This window comes from Semicossyphus pulcher, unplaced genomic scaffold, assembly GCF_022749685.1.
Source record: "Semicossyphus pulcher isolate SPU_LCO1_2020_fin unplaced genomic scaffold, fSemPul1.0.p SCAF_5, whole genome shotgun sequence".
In the NCBI taxonomy this organism is placed as follows: Eukaryota; Metazoa; Chordata; class Actinopteri; order Labriformes; family Labridae; genus Semicossyphus; species Semicossyphus pulcher.
In genome coordinates, this window is record NW_027211726.1 from 41,830 (window position 1) to 66,082 (window position 24,253).

Genomic DNA, 24,253 nt, shown 5'->3' on the forward strand with positions numbered 1-24,253 from the left:
AAAATGATGATTTCTATCATCTGATGACTCGGGATTCTCTGCATGCTGGAGGACTCCATTACCCAGAAGCTTGGATTCTTGGCACACGGACTTCCTGATGGAGGACTTCATCACCTAAAATCTTGGAAACTCTTCTTTGGTGAGTAATCTCAGCGCTTCCTGGGGTCGTGCGGTGTAAGGGGCACAGGAAGTAGCCTTCAGCTAATCGCTAGATTAGTGCCTAATGCTGAATTAGCGACAGTCTTTCAATTCCAAGATGGAATATGATTCAAAGGGTTAGGCCACCATGACTCTGAAGGATAATGGCAATTACCAATATGTGTAATAAGGATGTAATAACCACAATCTTCTTCAAAATCCAACGAAAACATCAGGATAGATGGTATAACACTCTCCACCATGACTCATGGGACACATCCGGAGTTTGATCAACTTCCGGGGGGCCTTCCTTGTGTGAGGGTGTCTAGTGATACGCCCGTTGACCCTGAGGTACACTACTGAGGACATGTCCTGAAATTCTAGGGTTAGGGTTAGGGTTAAGGTTAGGTTATGGCAGGTAAGTGAATGGTTAGGGTTAGGGGATCTCGTCTCCCGACGACCTCCCCACGTTGCCCATCGGCAACGCAGTTGAAAAGAGGCCGAAGGCAATGCACGGGCCGACGCATCTCACTCAGTGAACCTCCTAGCGGTATGCTCTTGGACCCGGTGGTAAATAGGAGAAAAGTGGTGAACTCCTCTGGCTAAAGGAGGGATAGGGGAGAACAGAAGAGTGTTGAGGCTCCTTCATCTTGAAGGAGGGAGAGGGAGAGAAAGTGTTATAGAAACAGATATAGAGAGGGGTACCTCGACTAAGGTTAGCACCCTCCCCTGCCGGTCTAGGCTTATCTGCTGCCCTACTCACTAACTCCGTGTGAGGGAGAAAGTGAGAGAGCGATAGAAGAGTGGAGATGAGAAAGAAGTGAGCGGTTTGGATTCTAGAGGAGGCCCTCTGGGTAAAATGAACACTTCTTGGGCTTCTTGGCTGGTCAGCTGTGAAGTCTTCTGGAGAGTCATGGAGAGTGTGTTCCTTGATCTTTGGGAGGAGTCCGTAGAGATGAAGATGGATGAGTTAGTTTTCCAGTCCAAGGGTTTGGGTTAGGTATGTTCCTCAGATGGTTAGGGTTAGGAGAGCCCATTGGGATAGGCATTCAACTCAAAGTATTGGATCCGACTGGTTAAGGTTAGGCGTGAACCTTGAGTGGTTAAGGTTAGGCGTGAATCTTGAATGGTTAGGGTTAGGCGTGAATCACGAATGGTTAAGGTTAGGCGTGAACCTCGACTGGTTAAGGTTAGGAGAGAGCCCATTGGGATAGGTATTCAGCTCACCTGGATAGGATTAAGTGTTTGAAGCCCCTGGTTAAGGTTAGGTATGAATTTCGAATGGTTAGGGTTAGGAAAAACCATTGGGTTAGGTTGTAGTTGTTGAGTCTTGATTGAAGTAAAGTCTTATAAATCCCATCATTTGGATTGAAAGGGTTAGGGACAAACCGTCTGGTCCCCCTCTTTAAAAAAAGTCAAATACCAAGGACTGAGTTTATATTCAGATTTAATACATTTCTACAACAAACTCATTGCAGTTCATAGTTCATCAAAGACTGTCTTCTAAAGAAAAACTGGTAAACACTGTACAAAAACAAGAGTCAGAACAGGTGAGCTGGTGAGCAGCAGGTGTGTTCACAAACCAAAGAAGATTTTGTTTCCAGCATCAGGACATCTTCTGAAAGACAAACACCAGGTAGACACCTGGACCAACAGAGAGGACAGGTGAGGCTGTTAGTGAAAACGATGTTTTAACAGTGAACTTAACAATGACAATCATATTTGAACAGTGAACTTAACTGACTTACCTGTTGCTTCCCACTCAGATTTACTCAGAGTGCCCTGCACACAGAGAAAGAAACACTTTCACAAAACTGAACCAGTCTGCCCCAGAATAAACCAAAACAGTCTGACCCAGAGCAAACCAGACCAAACTAGTCGAACCCAGTCCAAACTGTAGCTGTCAGCAGACCCACCAGTGGTTGTTTGACTCCAGCTCTGCTGCAGAGCTCTTTAGCATGGCTGTACTCCCCTCTGTTGTCTGTAGCCTGTTGACCTCCGTCCTCACAGGGAAACGGCTGAAAATACAAACAGGTTTTCAACACACACTAAGAACATGTAAAAATGTTTAAGTCAACTACATGTTTACTACATGTTAACTACACATTAACCACAGTCAACCACATGTTTACTACATGATAATTACACATTCACTTAATGTTTATTACATGATAATTAATCATTAACTACATGTTCACTACCCTCTCCTCATACATCACCAAATTAATTTAAATTATGTTCACATCTTTTGCTACAAAGACGAACGACATAAAATAATGCAGGTTAAAGTCTCTGTGATTAACAATCACCAGTTCTACCTCCAGAGCCATCATCTTCATCATGAGGCTGCGATGATGCTCCTTCTTCACTTTCTCTGCAAAGAACTCCGAAAACCTCTGCTTCAACACCAGACGCATGTTGTACCGCCGGGCCATGCTGCAACCAACAGAGACATGTAAAGAAGTCAAGTCTTTACAGTCAAGTCTTTAGTGTAGAGTCCTTACAGTCAAGACAGAGCAGAGTGACAGTAGAACTGGTTCGGCTGGTTACTCTAAGACAGCTCTGATCTGTTCTATGTTTCATATCAACGCAGAAACATGTCAAATGTTACAAAGTGTCAGTGAAGTGCAAAAACTGAAACTTAATCTTACTGTTCGAAAAGAGGAAAGTAGACAAGGAACTCTGGAACATTGACGACGTCCTCAAGGCTGAAGTGATACTGACACCCGAACAGAGGATAGAAACCTTTGGACTGAAAGGAAACGTTAAAAACTTCGTTTCCAAACGACAGAGAGTCCGAAGCCTCCAAACGTTTCCTGAGCAAGAGAAGAAAAGAAATTCATTCAATTATGTACAGACACACGTCGATCAGCCATAACATTATGACCACTGACAGGTGAAGTGAATAACACTGATTATCTCGCTACAATGGCACCTGGCAGTGGGTGGGATATGTTAGGCAACAAGTGAACCCTTTGTCCTCGAAGGTTATGTGTTGGAAGCAGGAAAAAATCGCCAAGCGTAAGGATATGAGCAACTTTGACAAGGGCCAAATTGTGATGGCTAGACGACTGGACCACAGAGCAATGGAAGAAGGTGGCCTGGTTTGATGAATCTCGATTTCTTTCACGTCATGTGGATGGCCGGGTGCGTGCCTGTTGCTTAACGGAGGAAGACATGGCACCAGGTTGCACTATGTGAAGAAGGCAAGCCAGCAGAGGCAGCGTGATGCTTTGGGCAATGTTCTGCTGGGAAATCTTGGGTCCTGCCTCACCACACCTTCAGGGGTGTAGTGGAGTCCATGCAGGTCAGGGCTGTTTTGGCAGCAAAAGGGACCTACACAATATTAGGCAAGTGGTCATCATGTTATGGCTGATCGGTGTATATACATACATATATATATATATGTATGTATATATATATGGATATATCGCAATATAATCTTGTCAAAAAAAGTTTGGAATATGGTGTTTGGTCGATCATATCTCTATTGTCATTTTATCATTAGCATAGAATCTAGTATCATTGGAAAGCTTGTTCATTTCACTTTCCATCGATGTCCCATTTGTAACGATCATGCATTTGTGGAATGACCAGCACATCTGAGAAGTGGGTGAGGTCTCAAGGAAAATGTGCCAAATTTCTCTCCCATTGAAAAACAGTTAAGACTATTCTCCTGTTGGTATGGACTATTGTTTTATGTGTTTTGGGAGATTGGACGATTTAACTCTCTCAGTAACAAGAAACAAACAAGACATAATGGTAATTTTATGCTTTATTTATTGAACAAAATAAGGAGCCTCAGAAGTGGGTGGAAGAATCATACGCAGCCACAACAGCCTGGCACCTCCTCCTCATGCACGTCACAGATTTTTAATTTAAAATCCCCATCAATTTCTTTTCGATTTCCAAAAAACAGAGATTTAGTATTTCCAGCTCCCCTTCAATAACAAACGAAAGTTCCTTTAAATTTCTCCCAGAGCAAAATAAATTTGTATCGTCTGCAAAAATGACAAATTTTAACAAATCACTAACTTTGCAAATATTATTAATGTAAAGTATGAAAAGTTTTGGACCAATCACTGATCCCTGGGGTACTCCACAGGTGACCTTCCTAAATCCAGACATGGCATTGTTAATTTGCACACACTGCTGTTTTCTAAGTATAAACAAAAATGCATCATAAGCCTGATTTGTGTCGTCAACATACACCTCGTCCCAGCTTTAATTTGTAAGGTCCATCTTCAAGGCTTCAAGTCTTTCTGGTGTCCTTGATCTTACTGGTTTGCGGGACGTCTCCCTTCCACCAACTGAACATTTAAATTATGTAAGATCACAAAAATGTGAAGATGATCACTGATATAACAATCCACTAGTTGCTTGGTGATGATCATTGGTGAAATATTATCAATAACAGTAGCACTGTCTTTGGTTATCCTGCTGGGTTTGTTAATAAGGGGCCAGATACCATAACTAAACATTGCATTACAAAAATCTTTTGTTAATTTATGTTCATTCCATTTGAACAAATCAATATTAAAGTCAGCACAAACAAAGAGTGATTTCTTATCACATACTTTCCCAAAAGTATCAACTATGGTATCCATAAATTCTATATACGCAACTCAAGAATATACTCTAGGATTTAGTCGAATGAATTTCAATTTTCAAACTCTCCATAGTATCATTTACAGTTGTTTTATCAACTACCTTACATTGAAAATTGGTCCGTACATAAAATGCAACTCATACACCTTCTAACACAAAGTCATCAGTCTTTTCATTTGTTAACCAAGTCTCACTTACAGCAATGACTTGAAAAGTATGTTTTAATGATTTCAAATAGTTTTTGATTTGAACAAAATTTGTATAAAGGCTTCTACTAGCCCTCCAAGGTTAGGTTATTTAACTGATTTTCAGAATAGTATTCAGAATTTGATTTGTAATCATCATGAAAGTTTGTCTCAGGATCAATGTTATTTTTAAAACTAAATGATTTATGTTCAGTGAAATGTTCTTGTTACTGTTATTTTCAACTAAGGAGTTTTCATTCTCAGAAAGATCATCACTTTCCACAGTAGAAAAATGAAAATCATCTGTCATATTATGACGGACAAAAGTAGTTGCAGAAATTTCAGCTGCAAGCTGCATTCTGCAACCCGACTCTGTCAGAGCATGCTCCCCAACATAACCAAAACAGAATTAAAGTCATCGTCTATTCTTTGTTTATGATGGATGCTCTGTCTGTCGATGCCAGGGCACATTCGCCGTGGCTATTCACAAACTGGAAACACTGTCACTTATATTGATCCAAATGTCTTAGATTCCGTACAGCAACCACCTTGGCTTGCTCTGGTGGTCCATTTCGATTCGCAAACTTGACAACAATCGTGGGCTTGGCTTAATTATCCTTGCGTGGGAGAGTGTGACAAGCTGTAATTTGCTTTCTAGGTAAATGTTCTTACTGCTCAGGAATTGAATGACTTGCTGCTCCAGTGTGTGCAGCTCCTCAGGAGGTGCGTCTTCACCTTGTCGGTCACTGGCTGCAGCCCTAGCATAGTTGCGATTGTTGCATTCGGTATCCAGCCCAGTAATAATGAGGTCATCAGCACGGGAGTACTGATCGGTGGATTGTAGCCTTCAGCTCATGCACTTCTTCCATTAAATCCATGAGGTTACCTTGCTGTTGTGCCACTTTGCTTATCTCCTCAGACATGAAATTAAGAGATTTTTTAATCTCTCCTAATTCCTCTGCAAGCTTTTTAGTTGTAGTAGCCATCTTTTCAATAAAAATGGGTCGACTGAAAGAAACAAAAACTGCTCTGTTACCAATCACCATGTGCTCCCAGGCCCTTAATAATGTCCTTGGTCAAAAAAAACACCAAAATGACAAAAAGATTTTCTGAAGGATGGAAGTAAGACTTTACTTTGCTGTCAGCAATGATCTACTTTTGAGTGGATGGTATTATATTTAGGTGATTTTGAAAGATTGTAGAGAGACACTGAGCAGGGAAAGACAGTTTACTGCCATCTCGGACAAGCTTTCTGAGCTTTTGTGATTAATTCACTGATATATGATTCATTCAATGATTTAAACTTATGATTAGAATGAGAATCAGGTTTATTGCCAAGTAGTTTTACACATACTTTGTTTCTGTGTTTTGATGCAGAACAATAGAGAAAATTAGAATAAAAAGAAGTAAAAGTCACAGAGTCTGATTTAGAGACTTAACATTCATGAAATGTTCAGTGACTGAGGGGCTGGATGAGAGTCCATATCAAGTGGGGCAGTAGGGTGGGGCCAGAGCCTTGTAGACGAGGCTGGCAGCAGAGGGGAAGAAGCTGTTCCTATATCGGGAGGTTTTGGTCCTGATGGAGCGCAGCCTCTTGTCAGAGGGGAGGGTCTCAGAGAGACTGTGTCCGGGGTGAGAGGTGTCGGCCTCGATCTTACCTGCACGCCTCAGGGTCCTGGAGGTGTACAGGTCCTCCAGAGATGGCAGATTGCAGCCAATCACCCTCTCTGCAGGGTTAGGGTTAGGGCCTGCCTTTGTCCTTTGCAGTGGCAGCAGTGTACCAGACGGTGATGGAGCAGGTGAGGATGGACTCAACGATGGCGGTGTAGAAGTGCACCATCATTGTCTTTGGCAGGTTGAACTTCTTCAGCTGCTGCAGGAAGTACATCCTCTGCTGTCCCTTCTTGATGAGGGAGCCGATGTTCAGCTCCCACTTGAGGTCCTGGCTGATGGTGTACAGGGAGAAGAGCAGAGGGGAAAGAAGGCAGCCTTGCTGAGTCCAGATGCTGGAGGATGACCAGACCTGTTGGCTCTGTAGGCAAACTGCAGGGGGTCCAGGAGAGGGTCTGTGATGTCCTGCAGGTGTGAAAGCACAAGGCACCTAAAAGACTTGATTACCACAGAGGTCAGGGTGACGGGGGTGTAGTTATTGAGTCTTGTGGTCCTTGGTTTTTTGGGGGGCAGGAATGATGGTGTAAGCCTTGAAGCAGGCTGGCGCGTGGCAGGTCTCTAGTGAGGTGTTGAAGATTTCTGTGAACACCGGAGACAGCTGATCGGCACAGTGCTTCAGGGTGGAGGGGGAGACGGAATCCAATCCAGCTGCTTTGCTGGGGTTCTGTCTTTTAAAAATCCTGTTAACATCTCTCTCCAAGATAGAGAGAGTTGTTGCTTTGGTGTGAGGGGAGGGGGCCGTTGAGGTGCTGGAGGAGGTGATAATCTGTAGCTGTTGAGTGGCGTCACGGGGGATGGTGTCAGGACTGTCTCAGTGTCTCTGAAAGCAACAGTAAAACTCCTTGAGGTCGTTGGCAAGGCGCAGCTCAATGACAGAGTGGGATTTTGGCTTGTAGCTGGTGAGCTGCCTGAGACCTTTCCAGATTGAGCCAGGATCTCTCCCTGAAAACTGCTGTTGCAGTTTTTCAGAGTACAGACGCTTCTCTCATCGCCTGGCTGGAGGTATATTTAGCCTGTTTGTCGCCATCTCTGTCCCCACTCCTAAATGCCTTATAGAGCTTTAATTTCCGATGCCATCCGTGGGCCCAGATGGCATCAACTCCAGGCTCCTCAAATCCTGCGCAAATCAGCTGTGCGGGATTACGGAGCACATGTTCAACCGGAGCCTGAAGCTGGGGAGAGTACTTCAACTGTGGAAGACACCCTGCATGGTATCGGTGCCAAAAATACCGCACCCCAAGTTCCTCAACCATTAAAGGCTGGTGGCACCGACATCGCACCTGATGAAGACCCGGGAGAGGTTGGTCCTTTGCCATCTGCGACCCCTGGCGAGCTCATCAATGGACCCATTACAGTTTGCCCATTAGACAGGCATTGGGTCGGGCATTTAATAAACTGTCTGTATTTTGGGGGTTCATGACTGAGGTTACCATTGTTAAAGTCCCAGAGGACAATAACTAAGGAGTCCGGGTTTGTCCGCTCCACACACAGGATCTGGTGGACGAGCACGCGTGGTGCCTCCTGCACGTTCGCCTGTGGTGGGATGTAAACACTGACTAGAATGAATGAAGTGAACTCACGGGGGGAGTATGATGATAAAAGATTCCAGTCCAGGAGAACAATGCTGTTGTATGACTGTAACGTCCATACACCAGCTGCGGTTGATATAAAAACAGATTCCTTTTGCCTTTTGCGTTGCCGTAATGTTGTGTATCACGATCCACTCTGTAAAGGTTGAATCCTGCCAGGTGCAGCGCAGAGAGAGTATCATTCCAAATAGCCAGGTCTGAAGCACAAAACAGAAGATGTAGAAAAGTCTGTTTCTTCCCACTAGTAGCTGAAGTTTATCCAGTTTATTGCACAAAGAATGCACGTTGGAGAGAAAAAATACCCGGTAATGCTGCGACGTAGACACAAGCACGCCAGAACTTTTCCCTCGCCACTGCCATTTCACTGCATTGGCAAAGGTGAGGGCACCTTTGAACAGAATGTCCAATAATTCCACGAATTGCTTAAGGAAAGTTAATTCACCTATTTAAACTTGTGATAAATTCAGTGATTTAAACTTGTGATAAATTCACCGATTTAAACTTATGATTAATTCAGTGATTTAAACTTGTGATTAATTCAGTGATTTAAACTTGTGATAAATTCAGTGATTTAAACTTATGATTAATTCAGTGATTTAAACTTGTGATTAATTCAGTGATTTAAACTTATGATAAATTCACTGATTTAAACTTATGATTAATTCACTGATTTAAACTTGTGATAAATTCACCGATTTAAACTTGTGATAAATTCACTGATTTAAACTTGTGATAAATTCACCGATTTAAACTTATGATAAATTCAGTGATTTAAACTTGTGATTAATTCAGTGATTTAAACTTATGATTAATTCAGTGATTTAAACTTGTGATAAATTCACTGATTTAAACTTATGATTAATTCACTGATTTAAACTTGTGATAAATTCACCGATTTAAACTTGTGATTAATTCACTGATTTAAACTTGTGATAAATTCACCGATTTAAACTTGTGATAAATTCACCGATTTAAACTTGTGATTAATTCAGTGATTTAAACTTATGATAAATTCACCGATTTAAACTTGTGATTAATTCAGTGATTTAAACTTATGATTAATTCACTGATTTAAACTTGTGATTAATTCACCGATTTAAACTTGTGATTAATTCACCGATTTAAACTTGTTATTAATTCACCGATTTAAACTTAAGTGGTTAATTCACAGACGTAAAATAACATATTTGGCTGAACTTGCTCTCAGGATTCACAGTGCTGTGTTGTTGATTCAGTTCTTACACAAGCTCGAAGGCGTCGGGTGTCGTTCCGATGAAGTAGCCTCCGGGTCTCAGACGCTCGCAGGCGTTTCTCAGCATCATGTCGGCCTTCTGCTCACTCTCAAAAGAGTAATGATAAACAAACTGACAGCTGCAGATGTCAAACATCAGCTCAGGGTTGTCCAGCTTCTCAGACAAAACCTCCTACAGACAAAAATCAAAGTACCTATAGTCAAGTTTCTACTTTTTGAAGAGAATCACAGAAGAAACAACACACGAAAAAACAAATTATACATATTTTCAGTCTAGGAAATGTTCTTTAATCTGTGAAACCACTGAAAAGAAACCTGAACCACTAACCCACCGAACCACTGGTGAATGTGGTGTAATTGTATATCAGCGATGTAATACACTGATGTAGTCTCTAAATCAGGGGTTCCCAACCTTTTTGACTACACATACCAGACAGTAGCAATGATATATATTTTGTATAGTTAGGGTAGTTTGGCAACAAATCAATATCTTGAGGCAAGACAGTCACACGCACGGAAATACAGACAGATCGTGTCTGTATTTATTCAGTGAGGAGACTGCATCTAAGTGTTTAATACGGGACGAGCGAAAGAGAGGGACGGCGCGGGTCAGAGAAAGATTATCCATTGTGCGATCCTAGCAGTTTAACGGAATTTATAATGTGATCCAGCAGTGAGCAGTTTATAATCATGCAGCGCAGTGAGGACACCGATCTGTGTGTTTCTCAGGCTCTGCCCCTGACATAACAGGGTCGCGATCAGTCCCGTATTCCTGTGAAAACCTTTATAAAGCATAAAATATGTCTTCACACGCTGTGTTTGAGATGAGCCGGAGCTGATCCACACGTAGTTTATCAGAGTTATCATGCCGCACGGGGAGGAGACAGGCGTTAGGAGGAGCAGATATGATGCACACCGGTGTATGTTTTGATGCTCATAAGATAAGATGATCCTTTTTTGATCCCCAGGGGGGAAATACCTGAATCAATAACGTTGCGATCCGTCCGTACTTCTGCGCACAGTTACATAAACTTTGTCTGCACAGGCTGTCAAATGCCCATATTCCTTGGTTCTATATAATCTGATCTATGTGTTGCGGCTCTACTTAATGTACTCTAATGTTGCTAATGTACTCCCATTTCACATAGTAGTTTCAAATCATTTGAACATCTTGGTTTTATGGTTCATTTAAAGGATTCTGTGTTAATTTTAATCTTCTACAGACCGCCCAGACCAAACAACGTTTTTCTTCAAGTGTTCTTAGTTTGTTTCCTCTCTCATCTCTAAATTTGAAAAAATCCTTATTTTAGGTGACATTCCTGTCCACTGCCCTTCTCAGGCTTTTGTTGTTGATTTTATGGACAGTCTGAGTGTGTGGGTTCCTGTATTGCCTGAGTGAGGTAAAAAGACTCCAAAGGGCCACACTCTGGATTTAGTTTTGCATAGTGGTCTCAGCCCTGACAACTTTGAGATGAAAGATATGTGTGTGTCTGATCACAAAACAGTTTTATTCAGAATGGTTTTATCCATCTTCTAACAATGCACCTGTCCGCTGCCGTGTTTTTAAGTCAATGTCTGCTACCAAGTTTTCTGAGCTTTTTATTTCTGCCTCTTCAACTGCCTTTTATCCAAATGTTAACACACAAGAGCTGGTCTCCCGTTTTAATCACACCTGTCAGATTGTCCTGGACTCTGTTGCTCCTTACAGAGACAAAAAGTCAAACAGAGAACCTGAGCCATGGCTTACTGTGTCCACACATGCATTAAAAAATAGACTGTAGAAGAAAGGAATGCAAATGGAAGAAAACTGGCTATCAAACTATCAAAAGGCGAACTTAATTATAGGAAATCATTCTAACCCCAGAATTCAATTTAAGGTTTTAAACTGTCACCACCCCCTCCCTCTGTCGTTTTACTGATGCCTATCAAGAGATGTGTGAGAAGTTTTTAATGTCATTTACAAATAAAGTCAAGGATATAAGGCAACAAACCACCCAGCCAGACTGCATGTTACACACCAGTAGGGAAACTTTAGCAGTTTTGAGCCTGTAACCTTGCACTTTAATCCAAAATCATATCAATCAGAAATCAACTACGTGCAGCCTTTTATTCCCTCCAAGTTGGACCCAGTATTTTATCGATTATAAACAGCTCCTTGGAGGAAGTCATATTACCATCCATTTTTTAAACACGCTGTGGTCCAACCTCTTGTAAAGAAAGCCAACCTCGATCCCCCTGATTTTAACAATTTTAGGACAATTTCTAAACTTCCGTTTATTTATCAAAAGTTTTAGAAAAAGTGGTTTCAACCCAACTTTTATCTTTTATGTCTTTTAACAACCTCTTTGAGACATTTCAATCTGGTTTTAGAACTCAACACAGTACAGAAACGGCCCGCCTCAAGGTAACCCGTGACTTCCTTTTAGAACAGGGGTGTCAAACGTACGGCGAGATGATTTTGCAAAGTATAAAAATGAGCTGCAATTTTTCAATGAAAGAAACTGTTGTTCTAAATGTGTCCACTGGATGTCGCAATAGCAATGCTGCGAAGCAAGCAAAGTGTTTATACCGGGGCTGAGCAAGTAGGCCAAGCAAGTACAGCTAGTCCGGAGCTACCTTGACGTTCTGCCTGCCCTATTACGTCTTCTACTTTGAACATCACGTGCTGTGGCACCCTCATTTCCCCAAAATGTCTCTGTCAAAAAAGAGAAAAGTGGACGCAGAGTGCCGAGTGTTCAAAGAAAAATGGATATCCTCCTATTTATTCACGGAAATGAATGGGAAAGCTGTGTGTTTGGTTTGTTCACAGTGTGTTTCAGTGCTGAAAGAATATAACCTTCGTCGCCACTATGAGACTCTTCATGCCGACAAATACAACAACCTTCAAGGACAACAGAGAAGAGAGAAGGTGAATGAATTGTTGGCGGGTCTGAAGAAACAGCAGTCTGTGTTTACTTGTAGCCGAGAAATCAGTGACGCTGCAGTGAAAGCTAGCTACCTTATTGCTAATGAAATTGCAGTGGCTTCAAAACCATTTAGTGAGGGTGAATTTGTGAAAACATGCATGCTGACGGCTGCGGAGATTGTGTGCCCTGAAAAGCGCCAGGCTTTTGCAAATATCAGCCTGACAAGAAACACAGTTGCAGACAGGATTTCTGATCTTTCGGCGGATTTGGACAGCCAATTGAAGCGCAAAGTAAAGTCATTTATTGCGTTTTCAGTTGCAATTGATGAAAGCACGGACATTACAGATGTTGCGCAACTGGCCATATTCATCCGCGGAGTTAATGACACTTTGACAATCACCGAGGAGTTCGTGGAGTTGGTGCCAATGACGGATACCACAACAGCAGTTGATATTTTCACCGCACTCGTCGGCGCGCTGGACAGGGTCGGAGTGGACTGGTCCCGCGCTGTCAGCCTGGCTACAGATGGTGCGCCCTCAATGATCGGGAAAAAAGCAGGTGTTGTGACAATGTTCAGAAAGAAAGTGCAGACTGCAAATGGAGGGCGTGATTTTTGCACTTTTCACTGTATTTTGCATCAGGAGGCTTTGTGTTGCAAGTCATTAAAGATGGATAACGTCATGAGGGTGGTCGTCCAAACTGTTAATTTCATCCGATCCAAAGGCCTGAATCACCGTCAGTTTGACAGCCTTCTCAGAGAGAAAGACCTCAACTATGGCCTGCCGTACCACACCGAGGTAAGATGGTTAAGCCGAGGTGCTGTGCTGAGGCGTTTCTTTGATTTACGAGAGGAAATTGAGCAGTTCATGGAAAAAAGGGCAAACCAGTGTTAGAATTTCAGTCCACAGTATGGATGCAGGACCTTGCATTTATGGTGGATGTTACAGAGCACTTGAATAACTTGAACAAAATGCTGCAAGGGCGCAACAAAGTTGTCACGCAGTATTATGACAGCATATGTGCGTTCAAGTTGAAGCTGTCATTGTGGGAGACGCAACTCGCAGGTGGTAGTGCAGCTCACTTTCCTTGTCTGAAAGATGTGTGCGCGACCCAACATGCCGTAGACATGAAGCGGTTAAAAGATAAAATAACAGGACTATTGCGGGAGTTTGAGCAACGCTTTCAGATTTTTGGTGAACTGGAGAAAGACTTCAAAGTTTTTTGCTCGCCATTCACCGTGAATGCCTCTGATCTGCCCGTCAACATCCAACTTGAAATAATAGACTTGCAGTGTGACTCAGATTTGAAGCTGCAGCTGGCTTGGACACATTTTATCAGTATCTATAGCCAGGTTACCCCAACTTGACAGCCCTTGCTGCAAAAGTGTTGTGTATGTTTGGAACCACATATCTTTGTGAGCAAATTTTCTCTGTAATGAGCATCAACAAAACAAAGCTGCGCTCAAGGCTCACGCACAAGCACTTGAATAACATCCTGAAATTGGCTGCCACTCAGGATGTGACGCCTGATATTGATGCACTTGTGAAAGCTAAAAGATGCCAGGTTTCAGGTGTAAAATAAACAATGGGTAACCCCACTTAAAATGCTGCATGAGACACTGCATCCTGATATAGTTCTGTGAAAATGAATGTCTTCTGTGGTAATTTAAAGAAAGTGAACAGTGTGTGATTTACTGTAATAATGTCAGTCACTTCAGTTCATAAGTTTGGTTTGTTGAAATTGTTCATGCATTGCACAGCTTTTATTTTTCTATCAATAAATAGTGTAGCCTACAAGGCAGGGAGTAACTCAACCCTCTTGAATAGTTTCTACCTCAGTTTGTATGGTTTGTTGAGTTAGCACAGGATTAATATGTGGAAATGACAAATGAGGTATTTGATATCTAGAAGAGTGGTTTAATTTATTTATTTATTTTGTATTTTGTTCAATCCCAGATAGGCTGTGACTTAAAGTTTAATGGCTTTGTATATACACTGAGACGAAGTCTAAGTTCCAATCACTGAGGCATTGTGATTGTGAAATTGCACCAATTTTTTCCTCAGAATTTTCAACTAACTTGAAGTGTTTTGTCAAGAGGATTATTTGTGATGTGTACATTTTCAGAATGTGCTTGTACTATTGTGGACCAGAGTAAAACAAAGAAAACAATCTGAAGTTATTTTTAAGTTATTATGCCATGATTTTACCGGTCCGGCCCACTTGGGAATAGATTTTCCTCCATGTGGCCCTTGAGCTCAAATGAGTTTGACACACCTGTTTTAGAAGCAGACGGGGGAGAGCGCCATTTTAATCCTTTTACACTTAAGTGCAGCTTTTGACACATGGGGATGGCACTTTAATTGAGCATCTTAAAACTTGGGTTTACAGATGGCACAATGATATACCTTCCTTTGAGACCTGGGGACTCGAAAAGCATAGCTGCTGTAATAGACTGTCTCGATGACATCAACTGTTGGATGGCACAACATTTTCTACAACTCAACAATTCAAAATCAGAAGTCGCACTGTTCAATCCACATAACTCCTCTAATCTCCTTGAGAATGGCCTCTGTGCCCTCTCTGCTGCTGGTAGAAATGTAGGAGTAATGTTTGACTGTCATCCTACCTTTGAAACACACATCAAAAACATTCGTACAGTCATGCTTCCTCCAATTATGCATTATCTCCAGAATAAAACCAATACTCTCCCAATCAGACATTTGAAATGTCATCCATATACTCATCTTCTCCATACTAGATTACTGAAACTCACTCCTTTCCGGAGTTAATCAAAAAGCACTCTCTCACCTCAAAGTACTGCAGAATGAAGCAGCTAGGCTTCTTACTGCTTGTAACCACAGACTGTATAAAAACATGGCCGACATGACAGCTCCCTAAAACTGAAGCCAAAACATTTCAGGCGCCCCCTGCTGACTGGCTGCAGTATAGCTCATAAAGCCCGCCTCCTCCATGTTAACAGATGGGACATGAGTCAAACTAGAAAATCAAAATACACGCCAGATAAATTTTGTCAGACATGGTTTCTGTAATTATAGTTAGTTCTTATCCTGCTGATTTACGTCCAAGTGTTCATTTCTGACAAGTTTATTTTTAATTAGTTATTTGATGCTGTCAAAATGATGATTGACAGCTCTGTTGACCAATTCGGCTCCTGCAGCCGATCAGTTCCAGGTGAGCAGAGCGGAGGACGATCTGCAAGAGGAAACGTTACTAAAACAATCACTATACCTATATTCCACACCTGTGCACGTTAACCTCAGACCAACACAAGAAGCTGTTCTGCTGTTAAACACGCCGGCGTGCGGGATCCTTGCTGTTGTTTCGGTAAGTTAAGTGTGTGTTAGGGTTAGCGGAAGTGGCTACGGCTGCTTCACCCGCCGATCTCTACTGCGCAGACTCACCATGACGTCACTATCGAAAGATGGCAGCGCCAATCACAGGGGCTATTTTGGCATGAATTTCGTACAATGGGAGCAGATGGAGACGCGTTGTCCATCTACATATACAGTCATTGGTTGTAACAGACGACATCACATCACCTCAGTCCTGGCCTCCTTACATTGGCTTCCTGTTACTTTAAGAATTGATTTTAGGATTTTACTGATCACTTTCAAAGCACGTATGGGTCTGGCTCCAAGCTATATTTCAGAATTTTTGACACCTTGTGAGCCTGCTCAAGTGGGGCTCCTCTGCTCAATCCTAAGTCGAGGCTTAAAACTTAAGGAGATCGTGCTTTTACCGTCAGGGCCCCTCCACTTTGGAACGACCTGCCTGAGGACCTTTGATGTCATGTGTGACATGATGTTTGTTTTGTTTTATTTCTTCCTATTTAATTTATTTTCATTTACTGATTCTAATACCTTTTACCCTTTATGGTCTGTTTCCTGTCTGCCATTTATTAACATGTTTACATCCTTTGTCCTATTACTTTGCCTTCAGATGGACTAACTTTGTCTTGTCTTGCTGTATCTGCCATGTTGTTTGGGTTCTTTTGTAACCTATTGTGTTCATGATTGCTTGTTTGTCAAAGCACTTTGTAAACGGTTGTTTTTAAAAGGTGCTATATAAATATAAAAAATATAAATAAATACCTTGGTGCAGTCCGCGGTGATGAATTGAGCACTGAAGATTTTCTCGTTAAAGTGACTTTTCTTCTTCATGTCGTCGTAACGAATCTGACACTGTTCAACAGACACAGCGGCCAAATCTGAAACAAACACGTGTTAATAGACTTGTTACTGACACACTCGTTATCAATACAAAGTAATTATTAATTAATACTTTCACATTTAAAATAATGATAGTTCAGCTATAAAATCATCCACCTGGACTGGAAGCACAACCAGGGGCACTACAAGCAGAGCCAGGGGCACTAGAAACAGAACCAGGAGCACTAGAAACAACCAGGGGCACTACAAGCAGAGCCAGGGGCACTACAAGCAGAGCCAGGGGCACTACAAGCAGAGCCAGGGGCACTAGAAACAGAACCAGGGGCACTAGAAACAACCAGGGGCACTACAAGCAGAGCCAGAAGGACTAGATGTTGGCACCTGTCCCTGACTACCCTATCAGCTGATTACCTGCACAGACCAAGTGATTGATCCCTCCTCTCCTCCACTTCAGCAGGTCGCCTCCTTTCCCACAGCCGAGATCCAACACAGACACGTGCTGAGGCCCCGCCGCCCGCACCTGCTCCAGGATCTCACCTGTCAATCAAACACTCAACTGTAAAACACCTGTTTACATTACATACAAATGATAGTGTTTGTGTTCTGTAGCTAACTAACAGAGCAGGCTAACTCGGCACATGTTTCTGGGCTTTGATTTGTTGTAGTGTCCAGACAGTTTGGTTCGAATCAATCAATCAATCAATCAATCAATCAATCAAATTTTATTTGTATAGCGCCAAATCATAACCAGAGTTATTTGAGACACTTTACAGAAAGAGCAGGTCTAGACCGACTCTTTGTTCTGTTATTTAAAGAGAGGCCCAACATGAATCACCATGAGCAGCACTTAGCAACATTCAGCACATTGGCAGAAAAACTTCCTTTAACAGGCAGAAACCTCGAACAGAACCAGACTCATGTTGAACATCTGAGGAGACTGGATGGGCCGAACATGGGACAGAAGGAGATGCAGGATAGAGACAGGCAGAGAGAGCAACAACAACATATGTCCTTGTTACAACAACAACAGACACATACTGATGGTTACAATGCCAATAATAGTGGTAGACTAGGGTGAAGATTAGCAAAATAAATAAATAAACAAATTAGCGAGAGAAGCAGAGTAATGATAAAGGCTGAGGTTATCGTAATTTGGTGAAGACCTGGTGATGTCAGAGCCCTGAGACCAGGTTAACACTCATGAGGTGTGATGTATTGATGAGTTGATCGATGTTAAATGGTAAATGGACTGTACTTATGTAGAGCTTTTCAGGTCTTCCGTCCACTCAAAGCTGCTTTTACACTACTTGTCACATTCACACATTCACACACTGATCGCAATCTATGCATTCATACCAGATGGCTTTGCCACCAGGAGCAATTTGGGGTTCAGTGTCTTGCATTGAGCTACAGTCGCCCCTTGATGTACTGATGAGTTGATTGATGTATTTTTTCTGTACACTGCACTATTTTTATTTTTTACTTTAACTTTATACTGTAAGCTTTAGCACTCACGAATATCCTGTACATCTGTACAGTTTTTAATCACACCTGTTGTACATATTTTGTATTATGCTTTTTTAACATATTTTTATTGCCTATTTTTGATCTTATTCTGTTTAAGTCTTTACTTATATTCTAGTTCTGTGTTAATTGTTCTGCACCAAAACACACAAAACTAATTCCTTGTATGTGTGAACCTACTTGGCAATAAACCTGATTCTGATGAGTTGATTGATGTATTGATGTGTTGTTGAATTGATTGATGTATTGATGAGTTGATTGATGTATTGATTGATGTGTTGATGAGTTGATTGATCTGTTCATTGATGTATTGACTGATGTATTGACTGATGCATTGACTGATGCATTGGTGAGTTAATTGATGTATTGACTGATGTGTTGATGAGTTGATTGATCTGTTGATTGTTTATGGTTACCGATGACAACGCTCTTAAGCCAGTTGTTGAAGTTTCTCATGAAGAAGATTCGGCTTCGGCTTCGTGCAGCAAGTCCGACTTCCTGCAGACTGTTGTAGTGAGACGCGACCTTCAGGCCGTGATCAGTCACCTGCCAGAACAACAACACGTCATCTATACACACATATGTATTTACAGTATATTATAATATTATTTCATTAGTCACCTTATTTAATATAATCATTAATCTAAGTTTGCTTACACACACAAGGCTAAAACTGTAACATCTTTAACAATCAATAATCAATTACATTCATTATTATTTAATTCACCAGCTTCTTGTTGGGCGACGTCTCCTCTTCCTCATGTCTCCTTTTCTTTCCTGCCCTCTGTCCTTCCTCCCCCTCTCCTCCCCTCTGTGTCTCTCCTCCGCCTCGTCCTCCCTCCTCCTTCAGGGTCTGCACAGACTGAAGATCCATCGTTTTTACTGAAAAGAAACAGGAAGTGATCAGAGGGGTGTACTGCGAAGTGAAATTAAAGGCTTATGCTGTGTTCGAAATTCCATACTATACAAGAAGTACGCACTGATTTGGCCAAAATGTCGTATGTGTGCCAATGCAGTATGCCAAAAAATACCCAGATGTCGTACTGATTCAGAAAACATTTCCAGTATGCATCGGTCCAGTCTACCTCACCTACTGTATCCCACAATGCAAAGCACTGGAAAGTCACAGCGGCAGTTGAAATGATGAAAGCATTGAAACAGTGACAGGAGTCGCAGGACGTCAATCACACATGAAGTCATGGCAACCAAATAAACAACAGCGGGACCAGTTTACTCCTCACACACTCCTCTCTGTTCTAACAGCAAAAGAGGGTCCGACATCGGACGCTTTCTGTCCACAGACAGTTCTGTAAAGCAAAGTAAACCATCTTATTGTGTATCTCCATATGTCCCAATAGTAAATGCATTGACTGTCGCTGTTTAGAAAGCTTATAAAAAGGTGCAGATGTAGTTTGGTAACGATTGATTGATTGTTTTGATCGCTACTGTGAGAAACTGCAAGTGTTTTTCCCCTCCTCTCCACAAGGAGACACCCAGTGGTGGCTCCATAGATTTGGGTACCTCCCACTCTATAACTACAGGCCTGGATGAGGACTTCCTGTTCTTTCTCTTCAAACACATCCGCCTTGATGCAGTGTTTGCCACCGGTGTTTTGCGTTCATTCAATGTAAGTAGCCGTTTCCCTTTATTAAAAGGTTGATGGATAATTTAATTTGTTAAATAATATTACAATGAAATATGTTCAGTTAGTCATTATTTTATGGATTTATGGAACTTAAATATACAAATATTTCTCTGGATTTAAAGGCTGGATTAATTATTTGTATGGGAAATATATTATAATTTGCATCTTTCTTTGTCTAGAACCAAGGCAAACATCCCAACAAATCAACATAAAACTTCAATCTCCTACAAATGAATGGATGATTCACAACTTTGTATCCTGGTTGTTTGTGGCTCGAGCTAGAACCATAAATCCACTACAGCTACGTTACAATGCTTTTGTCCAAAGCGACGAACATCTGAGAGTTAATACAACACAAGCCATGATCGAGACAGAAGGGGGCGGAGTCAGGAAGAGCCAACAAACAGCTTCAAGTGCGATTAGACACTGGTGCTGACAGACAGGGTATAGGGTGGTTTTTTGTTTTTTTAAATAATAATAATCATCATCAGCAACATCAACAAGATCAGTACAGTCATCATCCTCATCATGAAAATCCTAGTCAGCATAAACTACATCCTGGATGTCATCATCATCAATAGCATCAATATCATTAAGGTCAGAGGTCATAAAGAGCTGGGTCCTTAGCTTCTTCTTAAAGGTGAAGGGGACTCTGCTACGTCATTAATAACGTCCTCCTGCACACGCGGCTCACGTGCTGTGAGAACTGTTTTGTAACTTTATCAAACAGACTGCTGATGAAGACAGTCAACAAAGCAGACAGAGAGACAGACAGAAAGAGGGGGCGGGGCCAGCAGCTGTGCAGAGAGCAGAGGTGCAGGTGTGCTGGGGGGACTAAAGCAAAGCAACAAGATCAGATTAAAGTAGTTTGTGAATTAAAACTTAATAAGGTGAAGAAGAGAGTGCAATTATATGATGTGCTTCTCACAGAAATCATTGATTATGCGATTCATGAATCACAAAGCCTGTAATTAATGAGATGTTTTTTTTGGAACACACTCCAATGAACTGAGTCGATTGTGGCTTTGTTTTATATATTTGCATTCATTGGCAGTTTGCACAAACAAGACTTTAAAGACGTAACAGATAAGTATATTTTAGATCTTAATGGAAAACTCAACAAAGACGCATTCACGAGGGCAGCTACGTATTCCCTTCCCGTTTTCAATAACAGCTGTAACTACGACAACCACAGACACATTTGATTGAAAGTCGCCAGTTAACTTGGCCACACGTTAAACCGAAACACAGGTCTTTTCTAGCGGACCATGGTCCGGTTGTTTGGTCTGCACCAGAGTTTCATTCCGGCGATCACACCACCGAAACAAACCGCACCAAGGGGACTAAACAAGGTTGGTGTGAACCCGCCCTAAGTTACCTTGGTGATTAAGCCAGGTTAAAAGAAAGAAAAAAAGAGTTGAGGCCAGAGACGGCAGCTATCGGTTGCTTCAGTGACCCGGATCTTCAGATCCCGTTCAGCTGAATGATTCGTTCATTACAATCGTTTACCCGTAACTCGCTCACTCCTTCCTCACTCTCACTCGTTCATGAACGATGACGGCTCCTATTGCATTGACTGGTCTTCTCATACAATTGTCAGATATCAAACACAGTTACTTGGCCCAACTATATAAAAAAAAATACCTTAAAAAAAAATTCTAAATAAACTTTCTTGCGTAATCTCATCCTGCTTTTGTGTCACCGTTTTATTTTCGAGCTGTTGTAATACAGCTTCTAGTATTGTACATTATTTCTTTGTTTCAGACACATAGGTCCTCATCGGGACAAAACACAATACATCAAATAAAAGACAAAGACAACAACTTCATTGTACTTCACACAAAGTTATTGACCAGTCAGTTTGCTAAAAATAGTTCATATATTAACGTCGAACCTCCATTACAAAACATGCCAACTTCGTAATTTTGTTTGTGTTCATCTATAAGTGCTGTAAACATATGAGAACTGCTGATGTGGGAAGCCTTAAAGATGAACCCCCGCCGCCTTAGTTTGTCGTGGTCGAGGATCAGAATGACCTGTTGGGACTAATTTCGTTCACGACCCAGAGATGACCCGGTCTCGTTCATGAATGATCAGTAAGTCATTCGCCCCCCCTCGACGCTCAAACTGTCTGTCTGTCACTGTTCACAGAGACTGCAGTCTGTTGTATAGTTCATATATTTCACACAGAGCTGCAGAGGATCATCAGGCTTCATGATCAAACTAAGTTTTAGATCATGTCATCACTTCAGTCCGCGCTGACCCGCTGCCTCCCTCCCTCTGTGCCGGTGCTCTCCCCCTCTCAGCGCTGCGAGTCTGCATCACAGTTTTAGTTAGATGTTTTTTTAAAGTCTAATGAAGGTGAATGAGGCTCCTTGTGTATTCACAGGGCCTAAGGCTGTAATATATTTAATCAGAGATCCCCCCCCCCAAAAAATGAACTTGCGATACCAAAACAATTGTATTTTTCCACATTTTTACACAAATAAATATCCAAGAGGCCTGTGCCAATTAATAAAAATATATCTCATGCACAGCTTATCTGATGGTCTTATAGATCATTTAACAGAAAACTGGCCGATTTGAGATGACTTCACTTTACATTTTGTTCACGAGGACCATTCTCGTTCAGTGAACAAGAAAGAGAGAGAGAGTGAGAGATTCAGACCATGCGGTCTGTAGTTCTCCTAACCGATGATGGTCATTTGATACATTTGATTTGAACGGATAATTCCGTTCAATAAAAAGATTCTTTCTTTTTCAACGAATCGTTCAGGTCCGAAACATCTGTAGTTAAGGCTCAGACCCAGCTGTACGTGTGTGTGTGTGTGTGTGTGTGTGTGTGTGAGTGAGTGAGTGAGTGTGAGAGAGAGAGAGAGAGAGAGTGAGAGTGGGAGAGAGTTTAAATAGCTTACTGCCGAAACGCAAAACTAAACATACGTCAAATTAATTTCTCTGACCGGTGGCGTCGCACAGCTCTCAGCAGAAACACAAACACAGCGGTTATAAACAGCTTTTAATCCGCTCATGCAGCTAACATTAGCTGTTAGCTGTTAGCAGCGGCTCTAGTGTTATAAAACGCCGCTGTAGTCAGTCTGAGATTAACCGGGTTAGACACGGACCGCATAAAACACGTCGGCTGATAATAAACAATAAATTAAACCCGCCGTTATCGTTAAATAATCTTAAACTTTAAACACAAACAATGAACTCACGGTTCGCTGCAAACAGGACGCGTGCGCTCTGCGTAGCTTCTGGTTATGCTTGCGTCATATTTCTGCGTCACATCAGAGACTACGGTTGCGGTCGAAAAGTCCAAAAAAATACCCCTCTGTCTTTAAACCACTTTTCCTTGACCTCGATGGAAAACGTCACGAGGTCAAGGAAAGGTGTGAGGAGAATTCAAAAGGAGTAAGGAAAAGACAACCTCGGGGCTCAGAGAATCCGATTGCACTTACATTGGGCCGGATGTGACTGATGTCACGTGGTTCTGCCGTGTAAAAAACTACAATCTACCCATGTTGGACTACAAAGAGTGCACCTATCGCCGAGGTGGCGATCTATTTCTTTCCGTGTTGGGTTAGTCCAAAAACAAAACGTACAACTCCATGGAAAATCTGACCTCATTAAGATGTTTACAGTGTTTAAACCAGGAGAACACCTGAAGTGTTTATATCTCTAAACGTCACTTCAAACTTCTGCAGCCTGTTTAAGATGAAGAATTCTTAAATTAATAATTTTATGAATGTTTTTAAATCACTCATTTTAATGTATTAATCCGTTTGTTGTTTTCTTTTACCTTATTTTTACAGGTAATATTACTATTGTCTACACTTGTTCTGTCTTACTATGAGCTCGTAATGTGTGAAGCAAACAAAACTGCAAACTAACGCACTCCAACGTCACAGATGATTATTTATTTATTTATCATATGATATTTTAGTTATAATCCTAAACCTCATCGATGTCATCACAATAGAACACTAAAGCACGTAGGTTTAATCTGTATTATTTTACAGTGGAGACACTAATAAAGTTTGTTTGATTGATTGATTGATTGATTGATTGATTGGAGGTGGGGATTAAATAATCTTAACTCGTCTTTTATTTATCCACATGAATCATAAATTTGATTGTTTGAAAATAACTATTTAATCCAGTCCAGTCGGCATTTAAATCTAAATCTACTATCTTTTGACATGTTGATGCGTGTAGTCATGACCACCGAGAGGTGTGAAACTTTGGATGTTGCTGCCCCAAGGAATTGTGGGTCGTTATTTTCTTCTCTCCTTTTGAAAAGGATGGTCCAGTGTTTCCTATGCTAAAGGAGAGAATAAAGGAAGCAATGAAGCTCCTTTCCTTATCATTTACAGAATTCAAATCGCTCTTATCATGGCTTACACTTAAACACTTCCGAGTCGTATAACTCCGTTAGAAACCTTCCTTCCAAAAAGCACTATTTGACCACAGCCTACAGCTGCGAAAAGTCCAAAAATGTATCCCCACTTTCTTTTCCTCACCACCTGTCCTCGACCGCGGTGAAAA

At 41.6% G+C, this 24,253-nt stretch overlaps 1 protein-coding gene across 2 annotated transcripts; it reads right to left on the reverse strand.

The window, feature by feature from the left end:
* Window positions 1-1,593: 1,593 nt before the first annotated feature.
* Window positions 1,594-23,090, reverse strand: LOC138608828 (mRNA cap guanine-N7 methyltransferase-like). Of its 2 annotated transcripts, none has more exons than XM_069681404.1 (11): window positions 22,924-23,090; window positions 18,791-18,945; window positions 18,480-18,609; window positions 16,951-17,076; window positions 16,462-16,577; window positions 9,434-9,615; window positions 2,790-2,954; window positions 2,457-2,574; window positions 2,055-2,156; window positions 1,887-1,920; window positions 1,594-1,782 (listed from the first exon to the last, which is right to left on the reverse strand). In XM_069681404.1, the coding sequence occupies exons 2-11, from the start codon at window positions 18,935-18,937 to the stop codon at window positions 1,745-1,747; spliced, it is 1,158 nt and encodes a 385-aa protein (XP_069537505.1). In that variant the 5' UTR covers window positions 18,938-18,945; window positions 22,924-23,090; the 3' UTR covers window positions 1,594-1,744. The 2 variants fall into 2 exon arrangements, with proteins under 2 accessions (XP_069537505.1, XP_069537506.1); XM_069681405.1 differs by lacking the exon at window positions 22,924-23,090 and adding an exon at window positions 19,044-19,057.
* Window positions 23,091-24,253: the final 1,163 nt, after the last annotated feature.